Source organism: Miscanthus floridulus, chromosome 12 (genome assembly GCF_019320115.1).
Source record: "Miscanthus floridulus cultivar M001 chromosome 12, ASM1932011v1, whole genome shotgun sequence".
Lineage (NCBI taxonomy): Eukaryota > Viridiplantae > Streptophyta > Magnoliopsida > Poales > Poaceae > Miscanthus > Miscanthus floridulus.
Window position 1 is genome coordinate 17,600,639 of NC_089591.1, and position 25,414 is coordinate 17,626,052.

The window sequence follows — 25,414 nt, forward strand, 5'->3', positions numbered from 1 at the left end:
ATTGCTCTAGTACAGGTGCTAATCTAGAGATAATTGAATAGGTATCCAAATTGATTCTAGAGGTACTAAATCTCCAAGTTATGTTACTTAGGCTTTTATGCAAAATGTTGTCAAGCTAACTCCACCTTTAAAGCCTTACATACTCCTTGGTGTCTTATTATCTTGGTTTATAACAGGTAAGTCTAGCTGAGTACATTCTCGTACTCAAGGTTTATTCCCATTTGTTGCAGATGACGTGATGTACCATGGTTACTGCAAGCATTGCATAACTCCTACAGTTGATGGAGAGTAAGACCATGGGCATGGTCATTCTATATCATCTCATCTATGTGCTTTTGTTGGAGATGATCCTAAACTGACTACATATTTGAACTATTGTGATGTTGTTTCAAAACTATGTTGCTTCCGCTACTTCTAAAGATGGGTTGTAATAACTTTATGAAACTCTGATGTATGAGAACTATTTGTGAACATGTTGTAACATGTGACCTGTTGTGTTGAATCATGTACGATCTTGGTTCATACGTTGGTTTGTTTGAGATCCTTCGTGATTTCATTGGACTACCAAGTTTATATGAGTTCAAGTATGATGGTTTGATCGCTTCAGTGATTGCTATTATACTTATGCTCTTATAAATTGGACGGGTTCTGTTACAAATACCTCTGTTCCCTATGGAAAATATGATACCTTGAATACTTTTGGGTGAAGTGCTACAATGGTAATTCCATCCGCTTGAGGATTATTTCTGTTTGAGTTAAGAAATACCAACAAGCATTTCTAGTGCCGTTACCAGGGAACAGTTGCTTTATTTTATTTGAACCTAGTTTGTCCTCGTATCTGTATCTTCATAAAAACAAAAATATCTTCTTTATCTTTTTATCATGAAGCCAACTTCAACTCTGTACCCTTTCATTTTAAAGGGCAAGTTCTCTGAGCCACCACCAAAACCAACCTTTTCATCTGGCTATGAACTTCGCCCTAGTTTGATAGCCATGGTTCAGGCACAACCCTTCTTAGGGCATGAAAACAAAAACCATTGCCATCACATGTGAGAGTTCAAAGAAATGTGTTCGTGCCTAAGCATCTCAGGCATGACACAAGAAACACTAAGGTGGAAATTGTTTCCCTTCTATCTCATAGGGAAGGCGAATCAATGGTACACACACATTGTAGAAAGTACGAATGGGGACTAGAATGAACTTAAAGACAAGTTTTGTCTTGCATTTTTCTCCATGTCCCATATCATCTCTCTACCAAGGGCGATCCTTGACTTTGAGCAGCACGAGAAGGAGTCTATAGGTGCAGCCTGGGCTAGGTTCTCAGTGTTAATACATGCTGGCCCAGACTTGTCTTTATCGGATAGCATATTGCCACGACTCTTTTGTTTGAGTATTGACATAGATGCTGACTGTTGACATTTCTTAGCATCACTCTTTACTAAGTTGTCATCCCTAGCATGATGCCAGAAATGCATTGTTGGTAATTATAAATGACACTTGAAAACTTAGAGGAAAATTATATATATATTAAAGTATCCGCAAGTGCATAGATAATATATCATTATAGCATTTCACTCAGGAATATATCAAGTATCATTATTTATATTTTATCCATAGGGAGGAGCTATGGAGTTGTGTTGGCATAGAGATATTGACAAATATATATACTTATGATAAAATCACTCTCATGCTATGGCAGGGGTAACTCAAGGGATAAATAAATGATAAGTGTAAGGTAATAATGGTATTCCAGAGATAGAAATAGAGACTCATAAAATGTAGTACGGCTAAGCCGGAGATTCGTTAAGAGCAAAAGATTCCTAAATCATTCCTTATTTACTAAGTCTTTTGTATACCCTAATATATACACTCTCATCTATAGTATAACTAACTTTGGATCTATGCATAAGGAACATTACTAAGGAAGATCAAGAATAAAGCTTCTCTCCCTTCACAACCGCGTTCTACTTGCTCTACAAACAGGGAGTGGACTATAAAGGACTTAACAGGAGTGTCACATCCGTGATCTACCACATAACCCAAAGTGCAGAATGCATTGTAGGCAAACAATATCTAAGCACCATACTTACATAATGTCGACCACATAACTCACTCGAGTACTAAGCTAAGAGCTTTGCGAACATATGCATAAATTCATCATCAATCATAACTATATCAAGCATATAACTAGAGCAAACTAGGAACATAATAAATAGCAACATAATATTGAAGTAACACAAAGTAATAAAATAAGAGGGATATAATGGATATACTGGCCTCCTAGACGGTGAATCTGGAATCCTGAGCAATAGCCCAAACTCTACTTGAACCTTGCTAGCTATCCTATACTAGAAACTTGAAGAATTGGAGCTCTATTATCTTCTCTTTGAAACCCCTAATTTCTAGTCCTAAACTTGACTTATGGCAGCATGATCTGGAGGGGGGCAGGGGCTGGTTATATAGGATGGAGCGTCCAACGTGAGCCCTCAGATCAAACCGACTTAAAGGACGGCGTAGATGCAACCTAGGAGGCGGTGGAGAACCGACATTTGAAGGAGGGGCTGACAAGTGGGCCCTAGGGGGTGAGGCGGCCTATAGGTGGGGTCCAGGTAGCCCCATCTGTCATCCTCTTGCCCTATGATTCGGTGACATAGCTTCTAGAGTCCTCTAGAACATTCTAGAGTAGTTTTCACCGTAGATAAGCGCGATTTAATTTGACGTTTTGATCCCCCATGATGGTTTTCTAAAATAACCCTGCTGAAAACACTAGATTCACCAAAACTCATGGAAATTGTTCAGTTTAAACCCCTAAGTCTATGTTGGTGATCATTTTCATACATTATTTCAAGTTATATTGAAGTTTATAATGAATGATAACTACCGTCAACACTGACCTATGCCTAGACATGACTGCTGAAGGTCGTTTCACACACAAACCTATGACTAGAACAAGTAAAATTCCTTGAAAACTTCATGGACAGACACACTTCTTCCATAATAAGAACCAAACCCCTCTAGGCCAAAGTCATAGTCGAGTGTTGAGGAGTCTTTATTAGTCGAATCCAAACCCATATCATCCTTAGATTTGACTCATGACCCTCACCCGAACCACAAACACTGAAGGAAAGAGTACTTCATCCTTTGGAGTTCCATATCAAATTTAGGGATTATGGCAATACCTCGATGATATCATGGCCCAAAAAGCACACAAAGGAAGTTTCCCCTAGAGTGGAACCGTTAAAGGAATGGTTAATGGAAGTGAAATGTTCTTCTACAGCAATTCATATTCTTTCACCTTCCATGACCAAACCTTGCTCGTTAAGGGGAACAAACATAGAAGCCCTACACAACCCCATAGTCGAAACTAGTATCATCTCAGAATTCCTAGTGAAAAACCTTTTAGGTAACATGCCGCTAGTCCCAACCAATAAACTCTTTAAAAGTCATTTAGGGACTATTTTTCGAGTGTTGTGGGATCAGTCGGGGCTATGCCAGTCATAATTAATAAAATCAAGGTTTTCATAGACTTTCATATCTATGCCATCCATGAGTTTGATATTCTCATAGGCTACCCTTTGGAAAATCTTATCCAAGAAAAACCTTCCCATGAGGGCCTTGATGAAAAGTTGGGAACAACTGCTTTTGCCACACCTATCCCTTGTCCCGAAAGTCCAAAGGCAAAGAAGCAAACCAACCATAACCCATTCGAGGAGGTGAAGTTTACATCCCCGTTCATTTCACCTAAGCTTGCTTATGAAACTGAATGATCATCGACACCCTCATTGTTGATGGTAGTTAACAAACATTATAAACCATCAATATAACATGTATAAGGGCATGAAAGTAATCACCAACAAATGTTTAGGGGTTTAAACTAACAAATTCCATGAGTTTTGGTGAATATGTATTTTCTATAGAGTTTATCCAGAAAATCATCAAGGTGGACCTAGATCTTAGAATTACTTGCGCTTATTCATAGCAAAAACAACTCTAGAAGGTTCTAGAAGACTCTAGGAGGCAACCCACCGAAGCGAAGGGCAGGTGGCTGCCAGGTGGGACCAACCAGCCCCACCTACAAGTTGGCCAGACTATGGGCCCCACCTATCAGCCCCTCCTTCGAATGTCAGTGCTCCACCGCCTCCTAGGTTGCATCTACGCCATCCATTCAAGTCGATTTGATCCGAGGGCTCAGGATTGACGCTCTGGCCTATATATTCTAGCCCCTGCCACCCTCATGAGGCATCAAACCCTGATCAAGTAATTTGAGAAGACAGAAACCCTAATCATCCTTAGAGCTCCACCATATTCTAGGGCATAGCTAGCTAGGCTAGGTCTAGAGGGAGGCAAGCTTTGCTTGGATTCCTGATCATGTCAAGAGTGTGGCTTGGTATAGCATTTGTACCCCCTCTCTTTTGTATATCTCATTACTTTTATATGTTTGCTACAATTGTTATGACATTGTTATTCGTATTAATCATGTTCCTAGTTATCATGTTCATCATCTACTTTGATTGTATGCTTAGTATAGTTAGATTATTGTCATGTTAATGCATAAGTTCGTATAGTGCTCATTCTTTGGATCTAGGGGTGAGTGGTCGACATTGTGTAAGCGTGGTGCTTATACGTTGTTTACCTGTGAATACACCCTATATTTTGGGCCATGTGGTAGATCACGGATGTGACACTCCCATTGAGTCCTTTGTAGTCCACTCCCTCAATATAGGACAAGTAGGATCTAGTTACGAAGAAAGACAAGCTCTGTTCTTAATCTTCCTTAGTAATATCCCTTATGTGTACATATAAAGTTGATATTAACCATGATTATTAAGTGTAATTGCACTAATCAACGTATGCTTTGACATGTAATTAAGAATGACTTAGGAATTATTCCTCTAAAATTCTACTTAGCCATGCTAATGCCATAGAAAGGAGTACTCTGAGTGAGCAATGATTAGTTATTACTTGCCATTCATATACATTTATCTCTTGACTTACCCCTATTGTGAGTAGAAGTTTGGTTATGGTTTATTTCTCCATCATGTGTATAAGTTATCAATATATTCCCACTGCTCGTCCTTTCCTACGGTAAAAATCTAAATAATGATACCTAGAATACTCTTGGGTGAAGTGCTACAATGGTATAATTATTTGTACGCTTGTAGATCCTTTTCATTTCAATTATATATATTCTATCTAGTCACATGAAATACTAAAATACTTAGTGTCATTCTAGAGGTGGCACTAGGTAGTACAAATAAGCATTTCTAGCACCATTGCCAGGATGACAACTTACTAAAGGTGGTGCTAAGAAATCTCAACAATCATTAGGTGACTACTTAAACAAGTGATAAGTTAATAAATACCAACAAGTATTTTTGGTGTCGTTGCCAGGGAAGGTAGCTAGGCAGTAAGGAAATATTGATAAACTTATACTTATTGATGTAATCGAGATAACCATTGACCTCTGCTCAAATAAGCTTACCCTTGTTCTATCTACTTTTGTATCTTATGTAGGGTAATGTATGATGAGCATTAATCAGGAGAACTAGAGCTAAACTACAGAAAGTCTCAGCTTTAGAATCAGAAGACAACCAGACTAGGTGGAGCTTAACACCAGTTTTTGAAGCCACGGCTAACAAGACTCTCCGTGAGTTCTCTGCTCCAACTACGACCAACATCCATACTGGACCAACAATCAATGTGGGGGACAATGGATTTGAGCTCAAGCTAGCTCTCATCAACATGGTGCAAGCCAACCAGTTTTATGGAAAGGCACATGAAGATGTGAGTGCTCATCTCCAACACTTCCTAGAGATCTACAGCACTTTCACCATCAAGGGAGTGACTAGAGACGCCATACTATGTCACGTCTTCCCATTCTCACTTTTGGAAAAGGCGAAGCAATGGTTCTATGCTAACAAAGATAGAAACACTATATGGGATAATTGCTCCACTGCCTTCCTAGCCAAGTTCTTTCCCACAGGCAAGACTAATGCTCTGCATGGGAAAATTTCAAGCTTTCAACAGCAACAAGATGAGTCTATCCCTAAGGCATAGGAATGCTTTCAAGATTATATATTAGAATATCCTCATCATGGGATGGAGAATTGGCTACTCATGTAGACTTTCTACCATGGGTTGACCAACAGTACCTGTGAGAACATGGATGCTGCTACTAGAGGTGCTTTTCGGTCACTCACAGTCTCAAGTGCAACAGCTCTCATAGAGAAGATGGCCTCCAACCAAGGTTGGAATGAAGAACGTCTTTAGACCCACAAGAGAGGTGGAGGAATGCATCAACTCAAGGAGGTAGACATGCTGTCTGCCAAGATGGACCTGCTCTTGAAGAAGCTCGAAGATTGAGCTAATGAGAAGCAAGAAGTCATACACATTCATAATTCCCGCATGACATGTGAAGAGTGTGGAAACACTAGGCATTCAGGGAGCAACTGCCCTAAAATACATGAGGATGTAAACTTCGTCAACAACAACTACTTTTGTCCTCAATAGAATGAAGGATGGAATCGGCAACAAAGGCTAAACTACTAAGGTAACTATCAAGGTAATAATTACAATAATTTCAATAATCAATCACCCTTGAGAGAATTGATTTCTAGCCAAGCTAAAATTATGGAGGGCTTATCTAGAAAACTAGCTTCCAATGATAAGATCTTAGGAAACATAAATAATAGAATGGATAGCTTCTCCTCTGCCATTAAGAACCAGCATAGCTTCAATAAGATGATAGAATCACAAATAGCTCAGCTAGCGGTTGCTGTTCCTCCGACCAACAAAGGTAAGATTCTAGGGCAACCGGAAGATCTAGAAACTACAAATCTTGTCCATATTCATAATGCAGCATACTACTATATACAACCATCAATGGGAATGTGGATAGATTATTCCTTGCCTAAAAAAGAAGAGCGATCTAGGGAGACCTATCATTTCCATCGCCATTGTACCTCACTATTTTCCAAGAAGCTGTCTGTGACTTCAAAGCAAGTGTCAACATTATGCCTAAGGTAATTTATGATCAAATTAATGGAGATACTTTGTTGTACACAAATATGTATTTGCAGCTTGCAGATCAGTCACTCTGCTACACCAAGGGAGATCTTGAAGATGGCATTGTTCAAGTGGGACAATCATATGTTCCTATAGACTATGTGGTTTTAGAAATAGGTGGAGATGTAAGGGCACCCATTATCTTGGGCTGACCTTTCTTGAGCACCGCAAAAGCCATCATCTACGTGACCAGTGCTAAGATCTGCTTCATGATCAAGGATAAAAAGGAGAAGTTTTCTTTCAAGATTCGTATCCTACAATCTCCTAGGCATCCATAGACGTTGTACCTACCCAAAGAGACAATAGTGAACAAGAAGAAAAACAATAGGAGAAGAAGGAAGAACAAAGCCAGGCAGTCACCAGAAGAGTCAGTCAACATGATCAACACACTCCGATTAGAGTATGACCACCTCCTCGCTTCACCATACCTTACCAAGAAGGATGACTCTGGTGTGCCCACAGTCGAGTGTACCATTGGACAAAGAATATTCCATAAGACCTTCTGTGATATTGGATCGGGTGTCAACATAATATCCAAGGCAATATATGAATACTTATTTGGTGATGAACCTTTGTTCCCTACATATATGCAATTACAGATGGCGGATCAATCAATCTGATTTCTGGAGGGAATAGCCAAAGATGTCATAGTAAGAATACATGATCAATATGCTCTTGCCTACTTCATAGTTCTAGACATGGGAGAAGAAGATGATGCCACGCCCATCATCCTTGGAAGGCCATTCCTCAACACCACAAGCACAATCATCTATGTTGGATCTAGACAAGTCCACTTCCAATTCCCTAGAGAAAAGGTACGTTGTTATTTCAATAGTTATACCACTTATGAACAGCTGAAGAAGTCCCGCTCTAGGAGGAAACATTGATCATCCCAATGCCAGAGGAATCAACTCCCCAAGAATCAATCAGAGGAAGATGAAGAACCTAAAAAAATTATGAAAGATAAACCTACTTTGCCAAAGTCAAGTCCACAGACCAAGCAGGTGTAGAAGGAAAAGGTGGTATCATCAAAATCACCATCACAAGAGGTGCAACCATCAAGATCTCCATCTCCAAGACCGATAGATGCACCCAAGGAATAAACAAGAGTGGAGAAAGTCCTGTTCAGGAGGACTTAAAATTCTAAACCCTCGCCGAGAGGTAACATCCGTAGTTATCCATATTTACTTTTCCTCATTGCATGAGTTATTTTTACTTTAGCCTATTTACTTTTCTACATCAATTTAGCATTTAGAAAATAAAATAAAAATTGTATTATTGAATCATTAAAATCCTAAGCCCCATGTGAATGAATCCTTGGAGTGTAAAAACCCGCAACAACATTCATAGTGGTGGCATAAAAATAGATAAAAATACCATGCATACATACTTCCTTTTTTGCATACCAAAATAAGAAAATCCAAAAAATACTAGACAGACGTCCTTCTAAAATCCTACCAATTTAAAAATATTTCTAAACCTCAAGAATGACTAATCTTAGGACTGGCTGACCACTAACCTTTTATCCTAATCCATTCCACGACTTTTGGTGTTCTTGTTGGTATTTTGTAGGATGATGCACACATGATCAAAAGCAAGTTCATTTAGTTGTCTTCATCTCATAATGAGGGAGACATCCATAAGCAAATCTGCTCTAAGAAGGATCACTCAACTTCAATGTTCAACCACTGACAACATCCAGCTCAACATCCAGCTTGGGGGAGGAGCGTCCCGCATGTATCTAGATAAGTATTACTTTCCCTTCTGTTTTACTATTTCTAAGTTTGCTATATAGTTACTAAAAAAGATGCATAATAAACTAAAACAAAATAAAAATATATCTTGGCCATTTATATATATTAGTAATAAGGTGTGATCTTAAAAGTGAGAAAACAAAATAAAAGGTGTGCTTAGTTTTCTTTAAATTTGATTTTTAAGAGCTAAATAAAATGGACTCTAAGGATAATCTCTTGCAATGAAAATGATGAATAGTTGCTCTATTATAATTCCTTTCAAGTACCTAGTTTTTAGCCTTGAATTCTCCTAAGTTTTGGATAAGACTGGTCTGATATAAGAATTTACTATGAACTTGAAACTCGTGGGTACCATATGCTTAATCTAAGTCTAGGTAATTGATGGGTATGATATGAGAAGGTCTGAGCTGTTGTTTATCTTATTCCAAGTGATACTAAAGTTCTGGAGATTTATCTTTTCAAAAACATAAAAAATGCTTCATGATGAGTTCTTGTATGACAAAGCTTGAATTCCTGCTAGAACCATATATGCTTGGAGAACTTTCACTTATATGATGCTTGTTTTGCATTGAGTTTAGTCATGCTTTGTTGACCCTTATGAGAGGTTTGTCTTGCTCTTAAAATCAAGATCACATACACACCACCCACATAGGCACTAGTCTTACACTGGGAGTAAACACCAAAAATACTCTTGATAGGTTTTCCATCCACCAAATAAATGCTCCAAGTTCTTGTTGCTATCTCTCAAAAGTTTTGTTGCAAAAAAGAAGCATTGGGCTATGCAAAAGTTATTCATAAAAAAGGAGTTGAAAAAAATGGACAAGTTTCTGAGATATCTAAAATAATGGGTACTTAGATGCCTACCTAAAAAAGGAAAGAGAAAGATGAATATGATAGCCCATGTTTTCTTGCAAAGTTGTTTCTAACTTCCAAAAGAGAGATATGTTTTCAAGAAGCAAAGTAGAATTAGGTTAGCCACCATATATCCACACACATGAACATCTTGATTTGATTATATGACTCCACTCACTTTGGATCCAAGGTTTGACTTTACAATATATGTATTGCAAGTATGCTCTTTCATGCTTTTTTCCACTCCTATAAAGCTCCACATAAGCCTTAGTTGTAGGAAGAGAAAGGCATAATATCGTTATTGCCTTGGTGAGGATCCACAAATACCACATACACTGAGAGTTTGAGAGTGTCATACAATGGAAGCTCTGAGTTTTATTTTGAAAATCTATAAAAACACTGAAATAATGGTTGAGCAAAGAACTTGAGACATTGTGCTTGACTTGATCATTCTATCTTTCAAATGCTCAAGACCCAAGTGAAGGCTAAGAAGCCCCATGGTTGAAGGTAATATGGGTAAGTTTGAAAGTTGAATCAGTTTATTCTAATTCAGAAGAAAATTCTTGTTTGAACACATGTGTACTTTTGAGGAGTGAAAGCATTGATGCAACTCCTGATCCTTTTGTTGAATTTAGCATTGCTCAGGGATGAGCAAAGGTTAAGCTTAGGGAGAGTTTGTTGATGGTTGTTAACAAACATTATAAACCATCAATATAACATGTATAAGGGTATAAAAGTAATCACCAATAAAGGTTTAGGGGTTTAAACTAACAAATTCCATGAGTTTTGGTAAATTTGTATTTTCTGCAAGGTTTATCCAGAAAACCTTCAAGGTGTGCCTAGATGTTAGAATTACTTGGGCTTATTCATAGCAAAAACAACTCTAGAAGGTTCCTAGAAGACTCTAGGAAGCAACCCATCGAAGCGGAGAGTAGGTGGCTGCTAGGTGGGGCCAGTCGGCCTATGGGCCCCACCTAGTCAGATCCTCCTTCAAATGTCGGTTCTCCACCACCTCCTAAGTTGCATCTGCGCCATCCATTCAAGTTGATTTGATCCGAGGGCTCAGGATTGACTGCTCTGGCCTATATATACCAGCCCCTGCCACCCCCCTAAGGCATCAAACCCTGATCAAGTCATTTGAGAAGATAGAAACCCTAATCATCCTTAGAGCTCCACCATATTCTAGGGCATAGCTAGGCTAGGCTAGGTCTAGAGGGAGGCAACCTTCACTTGGATTCCTGATTGTGTCAAGAGTGTGGCTTAGTATAGCATTTGTACCCCATCTATTTTGTACCTCTTCATTACTTTTATATGTTTGCTACAGTTATTATGACATTGTTCTTCATATTAATCAAGTTCTTAGTTATCATGTTCATCGTCTACTTTGATTATATGCTTAGTATAGTTAGATTATCATCATGTTCATGCATAAGTTCGTATAGCGCTCATTCTTTGGATCTAGGGGTGAGTGGTCGACATTGTGTAAGCAGTGGTGCTCATACATTGTTTACCTGCGGATACACCCTATATTCTAGGCCATGTGGGAGATCAGTGGATATGACACACCCGTTGAGTCCTTTATAGTCCACTCCCCGAATATAGGACAAGTAGGATCTAGTTACGAAGGAAGACAAGCTCTGTTCTTAATCTTCCTTAGTAATATCCCTTATGTGTAGATATGAAGTTGATCTTAACCATGATTACTAAGTGTAATTGCACTAATCAACGTACGCTTAGACTTGTAATTAAGAATGACTTAGGAATTATTCCTCTAATATTCTACTTAGCCATGCTAATGCCATAGAAAGGAGTACTCTGAGTGATCAATGATTAGTTATTACTTGCCATTCATATACATTTATCTCTTGACTTGCCCCTGTTGTGAGTATAAGTTTGGTTATGGTTTATTTCTTCATCATGTGTATAAGTTATCAATATATTCCTACTACCCGTCCTTCCCTATGGTAAAAATATAAATAACAATACCTAGAATACTTCCGGGTGAAGTGCTACAATGGTATAATTATCTGTGCGCTTGCAAATCCTTGTCCTTTCAATTATATATATTCTATCTAGTCACATGAAATACTAAAGTACTTCTTAGTGTCATTCTAGAGGTGGCACTAGGTAGTACGAATAAGCATTTCTAGCACCATCGTCAGGGATGACAATTTAGTAAAGGTGATGCTAAAAAATGTCAACAATTACTAGGTGACTACTTAAACAAGTGACAAGTTAATAAATACCAACACTCACTCGAACCCAAGCCATGTCCCTTTGGCCATCTAAACATTGTTCTCAATGGTCGAGATTCAACTGTTGATCGTACACAATGTATCCTTCAAGAAAGAAAACTTTTGTGTTATGGACATCATGTTTAGTACCGCGTGCAACTATGAGGATCCCAACCATCTCTCAATTCTTGTTTTAAAACTTTTCAAGAGGATGGTTGTGGATGCTTTTGTTTATCACAAGTATTGCAAATCTCGTAGTTGCATTATGATACTAACCTTGCTAGCTTGAATACTAATGCTAAATGTTTGGTGGTGAAGCTAGGGAACTACACCATTGCTGATAGCTGCAGGATGAGTTGCCAAGGTCAAGCTTATGACCATAAATAAAGCACTATAGGGAGATACCCCTAGATTATCATAAAAAATATATAATATATAAATTATTATAAAAAAGGAAAATTTTCTTATCAATAAAAGCAAGAACATGTTTTCAAGTTAGTATGCACCTTTAGGTATTCTTGGTTGCTAACCCTTTTAGGTTAAGAACAAGAAGAACAAGGGACATACGATGCTCGAGAACATAGGAGCTGCATCAAATATACACTCAGATGATCTTTGGTGATGGAACACACCTAAAGGGAGACCCCCGACATTGCACACTTGACTTTTACACAAAATTCCAAGTGTGGGGGAGGGTGGTGAAAATCTCACTACAAAGTTCCATCCACACCAAAGGCCATCTTGGTAAAAAAATGAGAGATAGTAATGTATGCTCTGCCTTGCTAAAAGAAAAAGAAAAAAATATATGACAAAAAAAGAAGAGAGAGAAGGAGGATTCTCCTCTTCTAGACCTTTGCTACCACTAAGGCCCATGGTCCATATACACTAGTTGTGTGTGGCCTAGCCTTGTGGCTCGCGCTAAGCTAAACCATATGCAATCATGTAACCATTGCAGCATACTTCGAAGCTCCATCCACATATGCTGCCGATAAGTATGCTTAGGTATGCAAAGGTCACTCATTGTTCACCAACTCCTTTACTCATATTTGTCTCCATAAGAAAATAACTTGCTCATACAAACTCATGCTTCCCTTGTTTATGTCATATGCTATGGTTTGGGTGTATTCACATATAGTACATCCATAGGCTCTTTTAAATTAAGCATGGTGCTTAGGTTAAAATAGCCTTCCTTAATCAAAATTTAACATGGTGTTGAAATTTGATAAATGAACTTGAGTTATTATTTTCATAAACAAAGAAAGTAATCTATTATGGAGATGAATCAAGGCTATGTTTATATTACAAACCTTACCTTTAGCCTTGTTTGAGTTGTACTAAAAGATAAAAAGTTGGGTGAACACTTAAAAAACATAATAATAATAATAAATTAATATATATATATAATAAAAATAAAAATAAAACAAATAAATAATATAATAATAAAATGTAGGCTCCCCCGTGTTCATGCTGGTAGAGTCCCTGCTTTTTTGCTTTTCCTCTTTCTTGTTAAATAAATCAGATACAAGAATAAGTGTGGGGGAGATCTCTCAAGCATGACACATTCGAGATCTCCCACCAACACGTTGCACAAACATCAGACTGATCCATCATGTAGAAGGACGAGACAGATAGTTTCAAAGAAGATTGGCTGAAACCTTTGGTTTAGCCAAACCACATCTAAATCCTTTAAACTCCTTCCTCTACAACAATGGTTTGTGCAACAATACCCTCAACTCTCCTAAAAGTTCTAAAATTTAATATTTAACAAATTAAAAATGCAAAATAAATGTCGCTCCACCTCCATGCAAATTTATAAACCACACTTCGTTCAAAATTCCAAAAGTGACATGTTCATAACATCTTTAAGATAGAAGCTTGCATGAAGTTTGTGCCATGTACATACACTTATGCTTGTGGGAAAATATTCTAATAGGACAATCATGTTGACTAAGTTGTTATGAGGTGTGATATAGCTCTGACTTAGAAATCCTACCGTTCCTATTCAAAGTACTTGGAGAATTTGTTTTGATAAAATTTTATAAAACCATAGTGTCACATACTCCTCATATGGTGAGCAATTCCTACCAAAGCCCAATATAACATCTAGCAAGTTTAAAGCCTTCCACATACGCTACTTGTTATTGTGTTGAGTTTGATCAAGTCTTGTTGATCCTTGTTGAGAGATTTATCATGCTCCCTAAGATCAAGATCACGTACACCCACATATACATGTTGCTCCTACACTAGGAGTACGTAAACACATGCTTCCATCCACCAAAAATTCTGCTCCTATACTGGGAGTAGACAAAAAATGTTTGTTAGGCAAATACTCCATGTCTAAAAAGATAATGATCCCTCTCTAAATAGGTGGTTTACAAGAAGAGACATGGGTATGGAAAAAGCTTAAAAGAAAAAAATATGGACACATGAAGGTCCAATTATAAAAAATGATGAGCACATGAAGGCTCATGTATTGAAAAAAAAAGAGAAAGATAGCCATGTTTCAAAACAATAAGTTATAGAGAAAGATCATATCTACAAAAGGAGTATAGTTTTAGTTCACCTTTTTCCACACACATGCACATCTTGATCTAAGAGTATGGCACATCTCTCCTTGGATCCTTTATTTGACTTTACAACATATGCAATACAAGTATGCTATTTTTGTATCCCTACCTAAAGCTCCACATAAACCTTTTTAGAAGTAGGAGAAAACAAAAGAAGGCAAAACATTGGTATGCCTTGGTAAGGATTTATACACCATTGAGTAATTTGAGAGTGCAATTTGAGGAGTATAAAGTGAACTATGCTTTTGCTTGAGAAAAAAACTTTCAAAACTCCAAGTTGCTAAGATGTAAAATTAGGAAGCTGAACTATTCCACTTTTCAACAAACCAAGGAAACATGTTAGCTAATGCCACAAATCCCACTTGTGTAAAGAATGTGTTGGAATAACTTTTATGTAAGCCATATATCTTAGGATGTTATACTCATGATTACTTTTATCTCTAACTTTGCTCGAGGATGAGCAAAAGGCTAAGTGTGGGGGAGTTTGTTAGTGGTCCTTAACTCACACTTTTAACCACTAACACTTGCATAAAATCCTACCATGCAGACACCAAACCTAGAAATAGGGCTTTAGAATTAACACTTTCAACAAGTTTTGGTGTTTGATCATTTGTAGGAGGACATGTCGGGATTACATAAGAAATATACCTAAAGTATACAAGAAATACAACAATACAAATACCCAACAAGAGCCAATGGGAAGGAGGCCCACAACCAAGCAAATCAGGGCCCAAAAGAAGTGGAGAACAAGCCCAAAATCAAACCAAACCAACTCAACCCTACGCAAAACCGCTATGGGCCAAGTCTAGAAGATCACAAGAGGCAGCCCAATGAAGATGGGCTGATTTGGACTAGGCTAGGGGTGCGGTCGCACACCAACCAGCCCCGTTTGGCCTAGAATTTGGTCAATTGACGCTTACTGCCTTGCCCAATGTTGGTGTGGTGGTTTTGTCTAGGTGCAATGAACCTATACATTAGTTTGGTGCATTAATGAGGGGATCATGAAATATTCCAAGGATCAACCCACTCCTCTCCACCTATAAAAGGAGGACTCCCCCCTCCTCATTGGATAACACCTCAAGGACAAAGAGCAATACCAAGAGAACCATTCCAAGGCTTAGGCCATAGCTTTCTAGACTTGTGTAGTAGAGAGAGATGCGAGGGAGAGTTCAGAGAAGTGCCGGACTTGTTGGTGTCTCCTCGCCTTGTACCTCAATGAACACCTGCACTATACTTCGTCAGGTTCTCCCGCTATGTGAGTGTTCATGGTTCTTTTGGTTATAAAGTCTTTGGTTAGTTAAACTTTACTCTTACTTGTTTGCGGGTTCGTTGTCCGTCCCCATGGCAGTTACTCTCATAGAGGGCTTCTGATAAAGATGGATCACCCTGTATGACACTAGAGTAGTAGTCAATAGCAGTAGATATAGTGTCTAGGCTAGAGGCTATCTTCGTTTGCCTCATACTCCATGGTTGAGGGGGTAGGCTATAGGTGGTGATAGCCCTATCCATCCCTCATAATCCCCCACGTCTAGTACGAGGTATAGGCTGGCATCACTTGGTAGACCAGGTGCAATCCAATGCCCGAAGTAAGCGAGTAATAGTAGAGTCTATCTATCCTTAGACCCTAAAACCAAAGGAATCCATCTCAACCTCTGCTAACTCTATTCTTGTGTTGTCCTTAGACGAACTAGCTAGAGGAATACCTCCATTCCCTGTGGAAAATACGATACCCTGAATATTTCTGGGTGAAGTGCTACAATAGTAATTTCGTGCGCTTGCGAATTATTTCTATTTGCGTTAAGAAATACCAATAATTACTTAGAAAGATCAAGAACAGAGCTTGAGTTCCATAGCAACTAGGTCCTACTTGACCTACAAATGGGAGGTGAACTACAAAGGACTCAACGAGGTTGTCACACTCGCGATTTACCACATGGTTTGGAATGTAGGGTGCATCCACAGGTAAACAATGTATAAGCACCACGCTTACACATGTCAACCACTCACCCCGTTCAAACATAAGAGCAAGCGCTTTGTGATCTTATGCATAAACATATTGATTCTACTAAGCATATAATCAAAGCAAACCATGAACATAATAAATAAGAACATGAATAATATGAAGAACAATGTCATAGCAAATGTATGAATAATAAAGGATACAAGAGGCTTTACCAAGCCAAACTCTTGACAAAGTCGGGAATCCAAGCAGGGAGCCTTGTAGGATGATCTCTCTGATGGAGGATGCCCTATAGGAGGAGGTATATGGGGCCTTTTAGGGGGCACCATGAGTCCTATGGGCCCATGAATCCATGGCAACGTCAAATCTGAGCCCTTGATACGAACCGACCTTGAGCAATGGCGTAGCTTGAACCTTGGAGCCGATGGAGAATCGACATTTGAAGCTGAGGCTGACACAGTGGGCCCTATGGGCCGATCGGCCAGTAGGTGGGGCTAGCCAGCACCACCCAGAGTCCTCTTAGGTTGGGTCACGGTGGATTGTCTTCTACGGTGATTCTAGAATCTTCCAAGTCAGTTCATCATGGATAATCATGATTTGCTCTGATGATTGGGTCCACCTTGCCTATTTCCTGAATAAATCCTCCTAAAAACACATATTCACCCAAAATTGTAGAATATATCAGTTTAAACCCCTAAATCTATGTTGGTGATCATTTTCATGTATTTATACAAGTTATATTAATGGTTTATGATGAGTGTTAACTACCGTCAACAAGCAGCTACGCAGATTCTACCCTTAACCTCATTGCGTAGATGCACACATGCCTTCTTTATGATGTAAGCACTTGAACAAATAGTTTTAGAAAAAATCTCAGACAGGAGGAGCCATGGCAAGGCGGAAGGAAGGGCGGCTACTGCGCAGACGATCGGTGAAATGAAAGTAAGACCTGCACCTTTCCACTTTTCGTAAATTTTCTCAAAACACACGTGAGTAGGCGTCGTTAAGTCACATCGTGACTAGGGAGGCCAAAAGGCCCCTAGGTCCATGTGTGGAGCGACCTGTCGCGTCCGCAAACACGCGTCGCACCTAGGAAACCTACTTTTTGGCCAGCTCTTAGAAGGGCTCGAGGCCACTAAAGAGATAGTGGTAGGGAGGAGATGTGCCCCGAGTGGCTCTTATCAGTGGTGCAGAAACTCTTGACCATCACCCCCTATGTTCAAGCCATTGGCTTCAAAGTCGCTCAGGTTGACCCCTTCTAGGGGGAGGCATCTTGCCCTCTGGCCACTACGGAGGCGGTTGGGGACCAACAGGTTTGATATTCGATGATTTATGGGACGTCTCTCGATGAGGCATAGTAGAACTTCACATCAATTGTTGGAGGATATTGGGTCCCACTCAAATTACCTATTGACCTCGATGAGACGCACCCCTCCGACTAACGAGGTTATGGTGGACAGTCTCACCCCACATGGGGCAAAATTGAACCTGCCTATAACAAGGCATCATGACCTATCAGGGTCGACAAGGACACCAGGGAAGAATGGGGATAGTCCCCATGACCTCACTGAAGGATGAGGCCAAGACTCGACTAGCTCCACCCTAGCCTACGACCCCTCCAAGAGAATGTCGAATTGGGCAAACGGCTAAGGATTCGCAATTGTGCCTTCCTCGGGAAGGAATGCCGAATACTATAAAAATGTAACCACGACCCAAACACACATGATCGGGGCTGCTTTCAGCCTGCACGCCCCCTGGTCACGAGATGCATACCACGACCATGATGCCACCTAGGAACACGGCCGTAACCCAGCAACAAATGGGAAAGATGCAATCAAGGAAAAGGACATTCGAGCCAAGGTCAAGAGTCGACCAGCCTTGTCCCACACAGTGAAAGATCAATGACGCCCTCGATGGTCATGACCTCAAGATGACACACTCGACCCCAACCCAATGGCTCGAGGGTTCATCATGACTTGGAGTAAATCACAATTCCCAACAAAAAAACCCCATGTTTGTTCACACTCAAAGATTACAAAGCGAGCGCAACCAACCCACGTACGAGCAACAAGAAGCTCGATGCTACCACAAGGTTGGCATCACTAGGAGTCCTTGCTGCAAGCATGATAGGACAAGGTAGACATGAACACCTTGAACGCCTCCTTGTAGCATCATGACTCCTAGAACGAAACATGTGGGGAAAAGGAGATGGGTCGGTCAGCCTCTAGCGCGCAAACACCTCACTGCATCGTCACCATAATGACACGTTGAAGCATGGTAGCTCTTGACCTATCTAATCCACCACACGATGTCTAGGTGGGACACTGAAAGCTCTAGTTTGGTTTTGGTTAATTGATGAAACCCTAAGTGCTAACCTAGTTTATCAAGATGATTATGAGATAGGTAGCACTACTCCAAGTGATGAAGCAATGGTGAAGATCATGACAATAGGTGATGGCATGGTGATGGTCAATGAAAAGAAGAAAGAGAAAAACAAAAGGCTCAAGGCAAAGGTATAAAATGTAGGAGCCATTTTGTTTTAGTGATCAAGACACTTAGTGAGTGTGATCACATTTAGGATAGATAGCCGTACTATTAAGAGGAGTGAAACTCGTATTGGAATGCGGTTATCAAAGTGCCACTAGATGCTCTAACTCATTGCATATGCATTTAGGATCTAGTGGAGTGCTAACACCCTTGAAAATGTTTGTGAAAATATGCTAACACTTGTGCACAAGGTGATACACTTGGTGGTGTTGGCACATCTACAAAGGAGGTGGTGTTTGTAGAGTTGAGCGCCGGATGCAAATTCTTGTGGTTGGCACATTGGATCAAGGGTGAAGAAGTTAGAAGTGAAAACAAGTTGATCGCGAAGACGTTGGCGTTGGTCAACTGACCGAACGCTGGGTCTAAAAGCACCAGACGCTGGTTTCTGCGTTCGGTCAAACTGACGGGTCTGCACAGTACCGAGGGTATTGCACCGGATGCTGGTCTGTGTCCGATCAAGGTGGACCGAACGCGTCCAGTCGAAAAAATATGCCTCAGGGGAGCTTACTAGGAAACGACCGGACGCTGGGGCTTCAGCATTCCGGTCAGTTTTACTAGGAGCGTCCGGATCAGCTTCGTAGCCATTGAAATCTGACGAACATCATTTGAAGCTGGTGACTGCGTGGCATCCATCGGGCGATCGGACGCTGAGGGTCCAGCATCCGGTCAGTATGACCGGAGCAGTCCGGTCGAAGCGCGTTTTGCCCAATGAAGGGGTATAACGGCTCTATTTGATTGGGGCTCTATTTATAGCCCCATGGCCGGCTCAAGGGTGCACTCTTGCACATTTTCATTGACATAGCAACCTTGTGAGCTTAGCCAAAGTCCTCCCACTCATCTCCATCATTGATTCATCATCTTTGTGAGATTGGGAGAGAATCCAAGTGCATTGCTTGAGTGACTGCATCTAGAGGCACTTGGTATTCGTGTTGCGCTGTGGATTTCGCTTGTTACTCTTGGTGGTTGCCACCACCTAGACAGTTGGAGCAGCGGTGGAGGATCGGCACAAGTTGGTGATTGTTCGTGGCCGTCTCTGGTGATTGTGAGGGGAGTTGTACTTCCCCGGCGGTGCACCGAAAGGTAACTCTAGTAAATTGCTCGTGTCATTGAGTTACCTAACTTGTGGGTCAGTTCTTGCGGTGTCCAATCATGTGGACGAGGTTTGTGAAACACCTCTTAGCCACCGAACCACCAAGTGTTGGTCGACATAACAGGGACGTAGCGTGTTGGCAAGCACGTGAACCTCGGGAGAAAATCGATTGTCTCTCTTCTTTGGCATTCTCCCGGTGATTGGCTATATATTTATCTTGTGATTGGTTCATCCCCTACACGTCGGTATAATCACTCTACTCACTCATTTACATTCTTGCAAACTAGTTGATACAAGCTCTTTAGTGTAATTAGAATTGAGAGCTTGCTTTATTATTTACATTCATCTAGTTGAGCTCTTTAGAGTAGCAAGATTGAGAGCTCTTAGTGAGTAATTACATAGCAAGTTTGTGTGCCTAAGTATTCATTGCAACTAGAATTGTTGGATAGGTGGCTTGCAACCCTTGTAGAGCTAGAGCAAGTTTACATTACGCTATTTGTTATACTAATCAAATTGCTCTAGTTGATTTGTAGATTTTTAAATAGGCTATTCACCCCCCTCTAGCCATATTAGGACCTTTCAGACACATGGTCTTTTGCGAAAACCAAGTTACACCCTCACATGCCAATGGATCTCAGCAAGAGGATAGAGCCACCCCCAGCCGATGGCCACCACGGGCGCCCAAGCCACCTAGGCACAGGTAAAACCACGGTCATGCGGTTTTCAGAGCCAACCTCCATGCCATCTCATTTGCTCCTGCTTGCAAATATCCTTCTAGCACCAGCTGCTAGATGAAGGTGACGATGGCCTCTGGCCAATGTAGTCGACCCCTAGCAGGTCACATTCTCAAACCCCCCTAGTCCATTAAGAAACACTCCTCTCGAACTTAACCTCTCTAAGGACCTAAGAATAGTTCAAAAGGCATGGTCATGAGTAGTTCAAGCAGAATGAAGACCCTTATTTGTAGACCCAAGGGCTAACTATGCGGCCTGAAGACCCCCACGCCACAGTGGCAAACCACGGGAGGTCATAGCCGATGTTACGAGCCCGCGTGAGGTTAGGAAAATCGAGATCCTCTAAAAGACAGAGCTAGTACAGCGTCAATAAGACCACTCGGCTCTGTCTAGATAGCGTACCCCAGCACGCAGCATCCTAACACGGCCAGGCTCAGCAGAGCAGTCATGTACCGGACCATCAAGGTGGCTTGACAAGATGGGATATAATAGCCACCTACCGCATTGGATGCTCTAGCCTGCAAGGGGTCGAGCCTCGAGCTCAAACAAACCATGACCTTGAACCCACGCTAGACACATGTAGATATCATTGTCTCCATGATGACTTCGCGATCGCAAAGATACTCAGGGGCTGTTGTTGAGGTTATGACACCTCGAGTATCTCAAGACACCAATTAGTTAGCCACTTGGGTAGCCCACGATGGCCAAGCAAACGCAAGCCCAATAATTGTGGCCCATCTAAGCCACATAGACCTAGGCCAAGCACCAAGGCAAGGGGTTGACCATGTCCTCTCCCATCTCCTTTCACTACATGCAACGCGGCGCCACACAACCTCTGCTCCATCCTGACCCCAGAAGGAATGGGGAGAGGTTGAGCTCCATCGAGTACACCTGCTCTGACAAGGCTAGGCATGCCCCACTCACTCCACTAGGACTGAGGGGATAGCTACCCCCTTAGACTAGATAGACGCCATCCCTACGCTATGCTGTGTAGATAAGACAGCACCTGTCATGCGGTGATAACCGGTACGGTGACCCACCATCCAAATATGGCACGACGAGACAGGCGTACGGCCCCACCCACTATGGGATGGGGCTCATGACTACAGCTTTGACTTTCAAGGCCGATCAAGCCAACAAGGGCCACTGACACCGAGGCTCAGGATCATGGTCATCGGCTTCACCACCAGCAAGATAGCCAACGACGTGGGAGTAGCTACCTATTCCCATACTGATGCCACTAGAAGGACAGGAGGCGATGATGAAGGCCACAACGAGCTCACAACGCACAGGACAGCTGGCAAACCAACACCGTGCCAATAGGGCCATCACGACTGGTACTGTAGCCTCATGCCACACCATGCTGTGACGTGGGCACAAGATAGGGCCATCACGATAGCCACTGCCTGGACGTGCGCTAACGCCAAGACAAGACAACTTTCTTGCAAGCCAAGACAGCTAGTTTCACCTCCCTTAGGCTCATGACCACTCGGTCGAGAGAACCTATCTCTCTGTATGTAACCTGGCCCCAGACTCGACATAAGGGCAGCCAGGGCACCCTTTCAAGGGGATGGGCTCTTGAGACTTCATTCGGGCAGTCCCTCTCCACTCTCCTACCTCTTTCTCCCATCTTGCATCCCCATTGTAAGAACTTCAAAGCATTCAACCGAGGAACACACACTCGAACTATCTTTGAGACTAGATGTTGGGCTCCGGGCTAAACTAGTATAATTCTTTGTGTCTTTGGATGCTACCATCGTTTTCCTAGAGCAGCGCGACATACGTATAAATTCACTCGTCGGGTGACAAAACACTGACATAGCCATAGGTGCCCCTATAGCCAGCTATAGCCATTTTAGGCATTACATTGTTATTTGTGCTTTTAGCCCACTATAGCCAGACCTTAGTCTCAGTAGAACCCCAACGCTAAATGTCCATAGCCATTTATTACACTGATTAGAGGCATTGGATTAAGAGCAACTCTCGCAGGGCCTCTACTTGAGCCTCTATAATAAATATGGGTGTAGGGCCCCCTAATAGAGCCCTCAAATTTGGGTGGGCACCCAAATCCCCCGTCCGGCCCTCATTCCTTGGGCTCTAGGACAAACCTAGAAACAATGGTTTTGGTCTGTTTTTCTCCTGCGCACGTGACTTCTTCCCGCAAGCTATCGCGTCTTCTCCCTACGACTCCCTGCGCAGCCGTCGTAACTCCCCTGGCTCCCGACGACTCCTAGGTGCAGTGGCCTCCAAAGTGCGGAGCCCCTCGTTGGCACGATGGTCATACTCGTCCGCTCAAGTGGGCACACTGGCCGCACACCCCTTCCCAATGCGGCGGTCGCGCCCCTCCCACGCCCATTCGCTCAAGTGCACAAGACAGGCGTGCGTCCCTCCCTAATACAGTAGCCTCCCTGTGTGGCAGTCGCACCCCTCCCATCCGCCCCTTGGCCATGCCCTTCCCGGATCGGCTCGGAAGCCCTCCCCGACCGAAGTGATTCCTCGGCCGCCTCTCTCTGCCGGGCTCACCAACTACTGGCATGACCAATAAGGGGAAAAGGATGGAAAGACGACGACAAGTGGGTCATAAGTGTCATTTCTCTATCAGAATGAATTTGATGACCCTGTTTTGAGGCTCCTGCTAAAGACCAACCTAGAAAATAGGGCCCTCGAAAGTAGGGGCCCTTAAATGATGGCTCCGTTCGGCTGGCTGAAAACACTGTTCTGGCTTAATTGTTGTGAGAGAGAAATACTGTTCCGACTGAAAAAAGAAGTTGAATAAGTCAGATATGGGGTTAGCCGAACGGGGCCGATAAGTAGGGGCCTTGTTTTGCAAGGCTACTGCTGGAACATTTTGTCCAATATTTTGCTCCTAGTACAGGTATGTCACTAGTGTAAACTCTCCTCGTTTGGGGCTCAAAGTTGACAATACTTTTTTACAATGATGAAAGGAAAGGTGACCCTAAAGTATATGCCAAAACAACTCATGAAAGTAGACTAGTTGTAAACCATGTTAGCTGAATGGTTTATTCTGTTGATTTATCAGACCTGCTTCCCGTTAACAAGTCCTTTAAAAACACAATAAGCAAAAAAAAAAACGGCCTATATATGTTTCCAAAAGTCTTCACTGTTCATTGCTACTGCCTACTTGTTCAATAATTGTACTATGTGCGTGTAGTTGCAGTCGGGCTTCCGGATTTGTAACGACAGGTCCTCAGCTAACAGACGAACCTTCCTTTATTGAAGCCTCTGGCCCTGTTCGCTTGTCTTAAAAATAGTTTGTTCGGCTTTTTTTTCAGCCGGAACATTGTTTTTCTCTCACAACAATTCAGCCGGAACAGTGTTTTTCAGCCAGTTTCAGCCAAGTTTCAGACCAGCGAATCTGTCTAAGTGCAGCACCTCTTTGCTGTCCATTTCCAGTTGGGATAACTCATCGGTAAATCTTGGGGCTTAATGCTATCTGTGGAGAATAGCGCATTTCATTTATTTTCCGAAAGCACCAGAAAATTATTTTCCTCAATGCACAATTAAAGTAAGTAAAAAATGCCAGCAGAAGAAATTTATAGAAAAAACCTTCAAAAAAGTTGTTAAGCATGATTGTTATGGGCTAGGCTCTTTAAAAGGTCATGATGATCTCTGAGTTGAGCCGTGAGATAAGAATCACAACAGAGAAACACATGAGCTTTGGCAGCAGTCCTATATAAGACTATCTCCATCAACAACATCCAAAATATAAGACATATTCATCCTTTGGGTAATGCTACAAACAAAATGTTCAATACATATTCGACATCTTCTCCAACAACCATACTAAAAGATAATCATTTCTGCAAATAGGTTTCCAGGAAGAATGATGTCCATATTTAGGTCGTGTCTCTTAGATAACCCAAATAGATCTTTCATATATATACTCTATTAGAGACTAATTTTAGATCTCTTTCTATTCATTTTGGATTTAGATGGCATATAGCTTCTCGTTGGAGACCGTCTAATATAGCTCTGGCCATCCACTCCACTCCCGTCTCCAGCACTCGATCCCACGCCGTGCGCCCGTGCCCAACGAGCGGCAGCTTATAGACTTGTCGTCGATCGCCTGGTTGCCAGCCATTGGAGCAGGCAGCAACATGTCTACACCGTCGTCCTCTGCTGCCGATGGTTCAGCCGCGCTCCATACGACCGCCAGGCCGAGGTCCGGGCACTGGACGCCACCAAGGCGGCGGAGTGGGGGGCGTTCCTCGTCACGGGGCACGGCGTGCCGCAGGAGGTGACATCCGCGACCCTACGCGCCTCAAGGGCGTTCCACGACGCCGACGGCGGCGAGGGCAGCGAGAAAGCGCGGCTCTTCTCGCGCGAGCCGGGAAAGAGTGTGTGGTACAACACCAATTTTGACTTCTATGACTCTCCGGTGGCCAATTGGCGTGACAGCCTCTACATCAACATGGACCCCAACCCGCCGGACCCTGCCGAGCTGCCGGAGAACTGCCGGTGAGTGCTTTCTTCACCCCCTGAAAACTCTCTACTTTTAACCGGTTTTAATTTGTCAAAGTGTTCGTGCATATGCATGAATATATATTCATAATAAGTTGGTTTGTCAAAGGTAAAGCGGTTCATGCATGC

The 25,414-nt window shown here is 41.9% G+C and overlaps 1 protein-coding gene and 1 non-coding gene across 2 annotated transcripts in view; one reads left to right on the top strand and one right to left on the bottom strand.

Annotated features, from left to right (window-relative positions):
- LOC136495593 (1-aminocyclopropane-1-carboxylate oxidase homolog 1-like) overlaps positions 1 to 25,414 on the top strand; it is a 48,141-nt gene that overhangs the window by 20,456 nt on the left and 2,271 nt on the right. Inside the window, exon 4 of the mRNA XM_066491483.1 lies at positions 24,795 to 25,282. Within this exon, the coding sequence (XP_066347580.1) occupies positions 24,795 to 25,282 (488 nt within the window). The remainder of the gene's footprint in view (positions 1 to 24,794; positions 25,283 to 25,414) is intronic.
- On the bottom strand, positions 5,993 to 6,101 carry LOC136498706 (small nucleolar RNA R71). The gene has a single exon (XR_010769715.1). It is a non-coding gene; the product is annotated as a small nucleolar RNA R71 (small nucleolar RNA).